Source organism: Ictalurus punctatus, unplaced genomic scaffold (assembly GCF_001660625.3).
Source record: "Ictalurus punctatus breed USDA103 unplaced genomic scaffold, Coco_2.0 Super-Scaffold_100056, whole genome shotgun sequence".
NCBI classification, from domain to species: domain Eukaryota; kingdom Metazoa; phylum Chordata; class Actinopteri; order Siluriformes; family Ictaluridae; genus Ictalurus; species Ictalurus punctatus.
In genome coordinates, this window is record NW_026521088.1 from 3,466,880 (window position 1) to 3,478,365 (window position 11,486).

General features: G+C 41.7%; 1 protein-coding gene across 1 annotated transcript in view; it reads left to right on the forward strand.

Moving 5' to 3' along the window:
• The first annotated feature begins 6,403 nt into the window (after positions 1 to 6,403).
• Positions 6,404 to 11,486, forward strand: part of LOC128630470 (NLR family CARD domain-containing protein 3) — a 23,711-nt gene continuing 18,628 nt past the window's right edge. Inside the window, exons 1-5 of the mRNA XM_053678975.1 lie at positions 6,404 to 6,495; positions 7,223 to 7,339; positions 7,750 to 7,804; positions 8,033 to 8,237; positions 8,522 to 10,295. Of these exons, the coding sequence (XP_053534950.1) occupies positions 7,224 to 7,339; positions 7,750 to 7,804; positions 8,033 to 8,237; positions 8,522 to 10,295 (2,150 nt within the window). The 5' untranslated portion in view covers positions 6,404 to 6,495; position 7,223. The remainder of the gene's footprint in view (positions 6,496 to 7,222; positions 7,340 to 7,749; positions 7,805 to 8,032; positions 8,238 to 8,521; positions 10,296 to 11,486) is intronic.

Consider the following 11,486-nt stretch of genomic DNA (forward strand, 5'->3'; position numbering starts at 1 on the left):
GTTCAAACAAAAATGTTTTCAGTCCTTTAAGGATCATTGTAACTGATGATGTTATTATTATTATTATTATTATTATTAGTAGTATTAATAATAATAATAATAATAATAATGCTGATGTGGTGTCTTGTCCTCTGATTTCTGTGTGAGACAAACGCACTCATATTTCTGTTACATGGGAAACTTTAGGGTTAGGGTGCATACATACTCTGCTTTAATTAAACAGCAGGAGATTGAGCACCAGTGACTTGACACCTACAGCTGACAAAGCTGCAAGCAGGGTTCATACCTGCGCAAGAAAACCCCGTTGTATTTAGAGTCCGACGCCTCAAAGTGATTTAAGGAAACACTAAGCTATTCTACTGGAGCTAACGGACGTGTTTGTCCGTGTTCGACCCTTCTTCAACAACAACTTTGCAGTCTCGTTTATATTCTCAGGTTTCTGTACGTGGACGCCCTCTTCAGTACATTTATTTCACTCAAGTAATTAGAGCCTTTACTAGTTTACATGAACACAATCGGACGACTTACTTTACGTCAAAGCATTTTCCTAGGATAGAAAATTTGTTTCGCACAAGCATGTTTTGATGAATGCCAAGGTACTTTCCTGCTCATCTGAATAGAGTTCCCTCTGCATTACGACGCAGTTTCATAACAGGCTTCAAGTTGCACAGGTGAAACCCCAGTGTAGTTCAAGTCCAGTGCCCTTTTCTCTCTGCAGTCGGCAAGAAAGTGCACACGAGTTAGTTGACACAGACCGTTGACATGCCTTGAGCAGGCTTCAAGTTGCGTAGGGGAGACCCCAGTGCATTCCAAGTCCAGTGCCATTTTCTCTTGGCCATCAGAGGAAGGGAGCATGAGACAAGACTTAAGTGCATTTCCTTGGTTCATTTATGTCCTGATGGTTTATGTTTTGATCGTTTCAATGTGCCAACCTTCTTTACCAGCCGTAACCGCGATGGAGAATGAGACAAGGCTTAAGACTCCAAGGCTCATTTACGTTTTGATCGCGCATGGTCTCAACAAGTGTCATGGGTCTTTTCAAATGGCTTCATGTTTCAATTATAATGAAGCATTTGTTCAAACAAAAATGTTTTCAGTCCTTTAAGGATCATTGTAACTGATGATGTTGTTGTTATTATTATTATTATTATTATTATTATTAATAATAATAATAATAATAATAATAATAATAATAATAATAATAATAATAATAATGCTGATGTGGTGTCCTGTCCTCTGATTTCTGTGTGTGAGACAAACGCACTCACATTTCTGTTACATGGGAAACTTTAGCTGTATTATGGCTGTGTGTGTGTGTGTGTGTGTGTGATCAGTGTTCTGATATTTCATCATTTCTCTTCCAGTCTGCGTGGGTGCGATCTGACAGAGGAAAGATGTAGAGTTCTGTCCTCAGTTCTCAGATCAAACTCCTCCAGACTGAGAGAACTGGACCTGAGTGACAATAACCTGCAGGATTCAGGAGTGAAGCTGCTGTCTGCTGGACTGGAGAATCCACACTGTACACTGGAGATACTGAGGTACACACACACACACACACACACACACACACACACACACACACACACACACTCACAAACACACATCCAGTTTCCATCTGTGGTGATTGTAATTGTAGTGATGTACAGTCCATCCAGAAAGTATTCACAGCGCTTCACTTTCCCACATTTTGTTATGTTACAGTCTTATTCCAAAATGGATTAAATTCATTATTTTCCTCAAAATTCTACTAACAATACCCCATAATGACAAGGTGAAAGAAGTTTGTTTGAAATCTTTGCAAATTTATTAAAAATAAAAAACAAAAAAAGTTGAGCTCAGGTGCATCCTGTTTCCACTGATCATCCTTCAGATGTTTCTACAGCGTGATTGGAGTCCACCTGTGGTAAATTCAGTTGATTTGACATGATTTGGAAAGGCACACACCTGTCTATATAAGGTCTCACAGTTAACACTGCATGTCAGAGCACAAACCAAACCATGAAGTCCAAGGAACTGTCTGTAGACCTCTGAGACAGGATTGTATTGAGGCGCAGATCTGGGGAAGGGTACAGAAACATTTCTGCAGCATTGAAGGTCCCACTGAGCACAGTGGCCTCCATCATCCGTAAATGGAGGAAGTCTGGAACCAGCAGGACTCTTCCTAGAGCTGGCCGCCCGGCCAAACTGAGCGATCGGGGGAGAAGGGCCTTAGTCAGGGAGGTGACCAAAAACCCGATGGTCACTCTGACAGAGCTCGAGCATGTCTCTGTGGAGAGAGGAGAACCTTCCAGAAGAACAACCATCTCTGCAGCACTCCCCCCCATTCATCTATTATTCATTTCTTTAGCTGTGCTACTGTACAAGGCCTTCAGTGCCTTATTTTGAGCTTTATAATGTGCCACACATCGGAGGCAGGTCAGGACTGCAGGCAGGTCATGCTAGCGCCAGCACTCTCTTCTTACACAACCATGCGTTTGTGGTTTGGCGTTGTCCTGCTCTGGATGGCAGCATGTGTAGCTCCAAAATGTGTACATATCTTTCTGCATTAATGATGCCCTCACAAATGTGTGTTACCCATACCATGGACACTGACACGCCCCCATACCATGGGCACTGGCACGCCCCTATACCATGGAGACTGACACGCCCCCATACTATGGACACTGACACACCCCCATACCATGGACACTGACATGCCCCCATACCAACTGACATGCCCCGTACCATGGACACTGACACGCCCCCATACCATGGACACTGACATGCCCCCATACCAACTGACATGCCCCATACCATGGACACTGACACGCCCCCATACCATGGACACTGACATGCCCCATACCAACTGACATGCCCCGTACCATGGACACTGACACGCCCCCATACCATGGACACTGACACGCCCCCATACCATGGACACTGACACGCCCCTATACCATGGACACTGACACGCCCACATACCATGGACACTGACACGCCCCCATACCATGGACACTGACACGCCCCCATGCCATGACAGACGCTGGCTTTTGGACCTGACTCTGATCACAGCTTGGATGGTCCTTTTCCTCTTTGGCTCGGAGAACACGACGGTTGTTTTTCCAAAAACTATTTAAAATGTCGACTCATCGGACCACAAAACAAGATTCCAATGTGCTACTGTCCATCTTAGATAAGACCGAGCCCAGAGAAGTGGTCGGAGCTTCGGGACAATGTATGGCCTCTGCTTTACATAGTAAACCTTAACTTGCATCTGTGGATGCAGCGGCGAATGCTGTCGACTGACTAAGGTTTACCAAAGTATTCCCGAGCCCATGTCAGGATCTTCATTACAGACTCATGACGGTTTTTAAGACAGTGACATCTCAGGGAGCGGAGATCACGCGCATTCAGAAGTGGTTTTATGCCTCGCCCTTTACGCACCTAGATTTGACCGGATTCCTTGAATCTTTTAATTATATTATGCACTGTAGAAGGTGAAATGACCAAAATCCTACCGATTTGTCTTTGGGGAATGTTCTTCTCAAAGTGTTGGATTATTTGCTGACATATCTGTTGGCAGATTGGCGAGCCTCGACCCATCCTTACTCTTGAAGGACTCTGCCTTTTTTGAAGGCTCCTTATACATATGATTAGACGATAATTAGACCTCACCTGTTTCACATCGCCGCCTTCTTTCAACTCGTCACATCGCTATTAATCCTAAATGACCCCTGTCCCAACTTTTTTGGAACGTGTTGCAGCATCAATTTCAAAATGAATGTTCATCTTCCAGAAACTTTGCAGTTGATTAGGTAAAACATCAAATACGTCGTCTTTATGTTTTTTGTTTAAATACAAGTCAATGTACATTTACAAATGACTTCTCATTGTTTTATTAGCATTTTCCATACTGTCCCTACTTTTTCGGTATTGGGGTTGTCTAATGTCACTACATGATGCAGAAATACTAGTTCATGCTTTCGTCACCTCTAGACTAGATTACTGTAACGCCTTACTGTCTGGATGTTCCAGTAGGAATATAAATAAGCTCCAGTTAGTCCAGAATGCAGCTGCTAGAGTCCTAACTAGAACCAGAAGATACGACACATCACCCCGATCTTATCCACACTGCATTGGCTCCCAGTGAAATCTCACACTGATTATAAAATACTATTATTAACCTATAAAGCACCGAATGGTCTCGCGCCATGCAAATTTGATCAAAAGATGCAGGCTCTCTGATGAAACGTTGAATAGTGTTTTTGTAAAATGATGTTGAAACACACACACACACACACACACACACACACACACACACACACACACACACAGATATTTAAAATAACAGAGAATGCCACACAAGTTATTATAATTTATGAATGTACAGTCAAAGATTGAACATTTACATTTAGACAGCTTTACCATAAAATGGCAGTTGATTTGTGTAAGTGTGTGAGGAATAGTCTGTAATATATCAGACAGACATGTGTGTGTGTGTGTGTGTGTGTGTGTGTGTGTGTGTGTGTGTGTGTGTGTGTGTGTATAAAGGCATTAAATAAATGTTATGTTTTTTTTTTTTTATTACACCGTGCCATGTACATCAATGTGTATAAATAAACTACATGTGTGTTGGGGGGAGGGGTGTAGTATGGGGTGTAGGTGGGGGGGGGGGGTGTGTGATTTCACTCTCCTCTGTGAAATCCACCTTCATCTTCTGTTTCTCCATCACTGCCTCCAGCTCTGTTGCCTTCCTGACATCCTGAGAAAAAAACACTCATCATTTATACACATCATTAGCGTGTGTGTGTGTGTGCGCATATGTGTGTGTTTACCTTCAGCAGTGCCTTCTGTACGGCAACTTGGCTGTACACCCTCGCTCCTTCTTCAGGAATGACAGCGTTCCTCTTTATTCAGAGAGAATAGCTGAGCTCCTGTTAACACACAAAGACACTGTGTAGTCCCACACACACACACACACACACACACACACACACACACACACACACACACACACACACAGATATTAATAAATTAATAGATGATAATATTTTATAAAAATGTGACAAGAGGCAGTGATTCACACAGGCCACTATAGGGAGCCGGAGCACAGACTGCCCTTTTACTAGACCATTAAAAATAAAGAGAATTAGAGTCACACCAGTAACTTTGTTCCAACAAGAGTAACACACACTTTCTGTCAAACTGTCAATCAAAGTAGTGTGTGCTGATTTATAGCCCTTTGTGCTTCTCAGGCCGACATTTCTGTAAGTGGCCTAATTTATGACCGGGGTGGGGGGGTAACCCTATCGATTGTATCAGTGGGTCAGTCTAGCTCCTGTGTGTCTGGGCAGTGGTGGAGAGGGGTGTGTGGGGGAGTGGCCCCCCAACAAAGGTGTTCATGTTAATGAGTCTGTTTGTTTCTTGTTTTTTTTTTTTTTTTTTTTTTTTTTTTTTTTTTTTTTTTTTTTTTTTTTGGGGGGGGGGTGAAATATGTCTGAAAAGAGTATCAATGGTTAATATTGGGCATGTGTTTGTGTTACTGTGTGGCGTTATTTCGTTTGTGTAAACACACTGTTAGAAAAGCATGATGTTTGAATGTGTACATATATGAGTAGAATATTTGTTTGTGAAATAAATGAAAACAAATGTAAATGTACTGGTCTAGTTTATTATTATTGTTGTTGTTCTTGTGGTGTGTGTGTGTGTGTGTGTGTGTGTGTGTGTGTGTGTGTGTGTCTGTCTTATTATTTCTGTGTCTGTGTTATTATTTCAGACATCAGATATTTCTCATCTATATTAAATGTTTTTCTACACATTTGATCATTTTAGAAAATGTTTGAAGGATTTTTACACACACCCCTGCTCTCATCAGACAGAACCTCGATTGGGAAACACTGGGTTAGTTACTCGTCTGACCAATGTGTTTAACTTGCTCTCCATCATCACCTTTATTCTGAGTAACATTCATTATTCACACAAAAACTACTTACACACCAATCCTCACTAATATCAGGATACTCGCTCTCATTAAGGGAAAAGCAGAAAAAATACATTTCTGCAGATATTTAAGTAAACTTACTCAGCGTATGAGTTCTGCTTCTTTATCTAATGATCTGCTGAGTGTTTCTAGTTCCTGTTATTTTATTTTAGTTTATATATTTGTATAGAGCTCTGACAGTTGTTCGTGCACAGCTGAATGAAGTCACGAGATAATAAATGAAAGTAATGAAATGATAATGTGTGTGATGTAGATTTGACCAGACTTTTAATTCTGTTCTCTGTATTTGCAGCGTTTTCAGGCTTATACTTTCAGTATTTACAGGCCTTTGCTCGATGGATCAGAAAGCTGTATGATAACAAACCATATCTCTCTCTCTCTGTATGTGTGTGTTTATTACCCTACCTCACTGCCCCTCCCCCTCTGCAGAATAAACGGTTAGGAAGTGAAAGTGAAAGTCAGAGTCTCCATTTTGTGTGGAGGGGAAAATACCGCATTTCAGGAGTAAAAACACAGTGAGTATCTACATCTAAAGCTATAATATATAAACACACTGAATATACACCAGATGCAGAAGAGTTTTGTGGGTTTGTACTGAAGTTTGAATGTACACAGGCTGTTTTATGACTTGATACACAGACTATTTCCTGTAAGTGAACTCTGAGCTGATACAGCGTTTGATTTAACACACCGATGTTGGAGTGAAGTAAACGTGTGTCCTGCTGTAATCTGGAGAAGGAGACATGACCTCCAACATGAGTGTGTCTGGAGAACAGGACTTAAAGAGAGTTACTTTTCCATTCACCAGCAATAAACACACACCGTCTCATGGAACAGATCTGTATCTCTAAACACTCACTAGTTAACAGAGGAACTAGACTTTGGTTTAAGGTGTTTAATAGCAGTGAATATATCACTGATCTGATCTAAGAACAGTTTAGAGAAATCATTCACTGAGAGAAGAGTAAAAAGGACTGTGTAATATGGAGGAGAGGAGCAGCGTAGCTTTGAGTCAGTGAACTCTACAGGCTTTAAGACCCAGCTGAGTCAGTTATCTGTGATTGGGACTCCTGACATCAGTGTAATTCCTGAGGTATGAGGCGTGTCTCCTGTTTGAATAAGTGTGCAGACTGGAGCTGAATTAAAAATATGGAATTATTGGTGTTTAATGATGAACACATTGTGTAACAGTGCTGAGACAGCAGAGTATTAATTATTGCTGATATTTCTGTTTAATTCTAGAATGATGGAGGGAAAGAGATCAGACTCACCAGAACCCAGCTGTGTGTCCATGAAGAGTGACGCGTCAATGGGTCGTCCAATTTACTTCAGAGACGGAGCCAGTTCTCCTGATGTGAGGTCAGTACAGTGAGGTGTTTTACAGCAGTGTTCCACCTGATCAAACTCACTGGTCTCATTATGAAGCCCTTCATGATCTTCATCAGGTGTTGAAGCAGTAAAACACTAAGCTGTGCAGTGCTGCAGCTCTCGGACTGGCAGTGAGGAAAACTGCTTTAAGAGTTCAGTTCAGCCTGCAGTCCCTGAGCTGGAGGGTCTGTGGTGCTACACAACAACATTTACACCTGGGACATTAATGACTAGATCACTATTTTATTCATAAACATGTTAGTGTCAGTGAGAAATCCTGAAATCAGTGTATTGTGTTAAGAGGATAGTGTTAAATATCTGTCTCTGTATGTATTAGTGTGTGTTGTGCAGCTATGAATACATATAGTCTATATCACATCATGTGTTTTATTTCTTCACAGACCACAACAGAAGACATCAAACCTCAGCAGAAATCAGCTGGACTCCATATTCAAGGTGTGTGTCTTTTTAATGTGTGTAACTTGTATGTGAGCAGGTTGCAGGTTTTTTATATTTAAGATCATGACAATTTACTGATTTAATAATGTGCAGCAGCATTATGGGTAATCAGACAGCTGTAACTGTGGGAATAGAAAGAGACTTTTATTCTTTTCATAAAATAAAAGCATCTCTCAGTGTGTAACATTATAATATTTAGATGTGTTCCTGTGTGTTTCTAATCAGGAGCTGGAGCACAAAGTCGTCACTCTGATAAAGAATGAGCTGCAGAGGTTTAGGAAGCTCCTGAGTCCAGATTACCCAGCATGCACTGAGACGGAGGTGCAGGATGAGGAGGATCTGCACAGTGTCAGAGAGGGAGCGCTGAAGATCACACTGCACGTCCTGAAGATCATGAACCACACAGATCTCGCTAACACACTGCACAACAGTAAGAGCTCTGAGTCATGGCTTTATTCCATCAGGTTCACTTCAGAGAGAGGAAATAGTTTTAGATAGGAACATTTTTAGTTTGAAGTTCGAGTTTAGTATCATGTACATCTGCTGCTTTTCTGTTCTGTTCGTGGTCCAGCTTGTGGTGACTCTGTACAATGGTCCTGTTCCTTCAGGAATATTTACTACATGAATCAGGAATGAACAGCAGCATTTGAATTTTACATTTAATCCTGTGTTCAGTGATTTTACATTAATTCATGTTATTACTTTGTTTATTAGAGTCTGTGGCCCCTGTGTATCAGACAAAGCTGAAATCCAGCCTGAGAGAGAAGTTGAAAAGAATTAATGAAGGAATCTCACAGCATGGAAGCTCAGCACTTCTGAATGAGATCTACACAGATCTCTACATCACAGAGGGTTGGAGTGGAGACGTCAATAATGAACATGAGGTGAGACAGATTGAGACAGCGTCCAGGAGACCAGCAACACAGGAGACACCCATCAAATGTAATGATCTTTTTAAAGACAAGTCCATCAGAAGAGTTCTGACTAAAGGAGTTGCTGGAATTGGAAAAACAGTCTCTGTGCAGAAGTTCATTCTGGACTGGACTGAAGGAAAAGCAAATCAGGACGTCTTCTTCATGTTTCCACTTCCCTTTAGAGAGCTGAATCTGATGAAGCAGAAACATCTCAGTCTGATGGATCTTCTTCATCATTTTTTCCCTGAAATAAGAAAACTAGAAGTAATAGACTCCTACAAAGTGGTGTTGATCTTTGATGGTCTGGATGAGTGTCGACTTCCTCTAAATTTCCAGAAGAATGAGAGACTGTGTGATGTGACAGAGTCAGCCTCAGTGGATGTGCTGCTGACAAACCTCATCAAGGGGAATCTGCTTCCCTCTGCTCTCCTCTGGATAACCTCTCGACCAGGAGCAGCCAATCAGATCCCTCCTGAGTGTGTAGACCAGGTAACAGAGGTACGAGGGTTCAGTGATCCTCAGAAAGAGGAGTACTTCAGGAAGAGGATCAGTGATCAGAGCCTGGCCAATAAAATCATCTCACACATGAAGTCTTCAAGAAGCCTCTACATCATGTGCCACATTCCAGTCTTCTGCTGGATCTCAGCCACTGTTCTAGAGAGAATGTTGGGTGAAGCAGAGAGTGGAGAGATCCCCAAGACTCTGACTCAAATGTTCACACACTTCCTGATCTTTCAGATCAAACACAAGGACCAAAAGTACCATCAGAAATGTGACCCTGATCCTCAGCAGACCAGAAAGAGTATCCTGGCACTGGGAAAACTGGCTTTCCAACAGCTGGAGAAAGGAAACCTGATCTTCTATGAGGAAGACCTGAGAGAGTGTGGCATTGATGTCAGAGAAGTGTCGGTGTACTCAGGAGTGTGTACCCAAATCTTCAGAGAGGAGTTTGGACTTCACCTGGGGAAGGTGTTCAGCTTTGTACATCTGAGTGTTCAGGAGTTTCTGGCTGCTTTATATGCATTTTTCTGCTTTATTTTTAGAAAGACAAATGTGTTAGTGGAGCAAAGCACTGGACGTTCTAATTTCTTCAGAAAGTCAGACATGTCTGATCTCCTCAGGAGCGCAGTGAACAAGGCCTTACAGAGTGAGAACGGACACCTGGACCTGTTCCTCCGCTTCCTTCTGGGTTTCTCACTGGAGTCCAATCAGACTCTCTTACGAGGCTTAATGCCACAGACAGGAAGCAGCTCTCACAGCAAACAGGAAACAGTCGAGTACATCAAGGAGAAGATCAGGGAGAATCCATCTCCAGAGAAATCCATCAATCTGTTCCACTGTCTGAATGAACTGAATGATCATTCTCTAGTGCAGGAAGTACAGACTTACCTGAACAGAGGAGGTGACAGTCGTCTCAGTGGAACCAGACTCTCTCCTGCTCAGTGGTCAGCTCTGGTGTTTGTGTTACTGAACTCAGATCAGGAGCTGGATGAGTTTAATTTGAGGAAATATGACCCATCAGAGGAATGTCTTCTGAAGCTGCTGCCAGTGGTCAAAGCCTCCAGAAGAGCTGAGTGAGTATTTTTATTTATAAATGTATTACTGCATGGTTTATTATTTTAATGTAACACTGAACTGCACTGTTTGGATTAATGTTGTTTAATAATTACTCTAATCATATTTAAACAAAGGATATAGGAAAATATCTATCAATAGACATGACTGATTATTCTATTTTCTGGTCCTATGATGTGTATCAGCGTATCACACCGCCCAATCTGCACTGAGGAACACGTGAGAGTGTCGTGGAAAACAATCTTTCCAACCTAAGTTAAACACTTCAGAGACAGAGGGTTTGTAGATGCCAAAGGTCATCAAACTTTATTGAAGCAACAAAGTGAGACAGTCTGCAGAAAGTCTGGATTATACACACACACATGTCTTTATATACTTTTCTGAAGCAGTAAAATTATCCCTAGGCGGGGCATTAACCTCTTCTTTCTAAAAACAAACCAATCTCCATCACCTTAATGAATTATTCATATCTATATGATACATTACATTTGTGGTGCATGCGTTGTCAGTTGGATTTTCTGAAAGGTTTTATCGGGACAAGGTCATTGTTTGCAGCGCATGCGCCTTGCGTTGAATTTTCTGAAAGGTTTCATCAGGACAGGATTTTTACCCCGTCCCAGATTTCCCCCTTATACCTTAATGACCTTCTGGCTTTAGTCCCAGCCTGGTACACTTCATCCTGGAAGTCTGATCTGTTATTGTGACACTGGTATTGAAGCTTAAAGGGCTTTGATTGGAAACACAGTTCTGGTGAATGTCTAATTGCTCATTTATTGCCAGAGTGAAGCTGCTTTAGACAAAACACACGGTTCTTCTAACTCCGTTTACACAGGACATACAGAGATGCAGAAAAACACCTGATGTTCAGTAACACATAGACGTCTTCTAGCTCACTACACACTTACAATAGAACTTGATTAAAACTCTTCTGTGCTTTTTCACTTTCACACCGACCTTGTTTGGTTTGGACCGACCAGACTTTCTCTTTAGATTGGATCTGGTGTGGGATTAGTTTACAGGATGAAAGAGGATTGTCCTCGAGGACGGATTTCCAGTTAGCAAATTAACTCGTTAACTTACTCCACACACACACACTCACACACACACACACACACTCACTCACACACACACTCTCACACACTAACACACTCTCTTACTCACACACACACAGACTTTTTTTTTTTTTACAT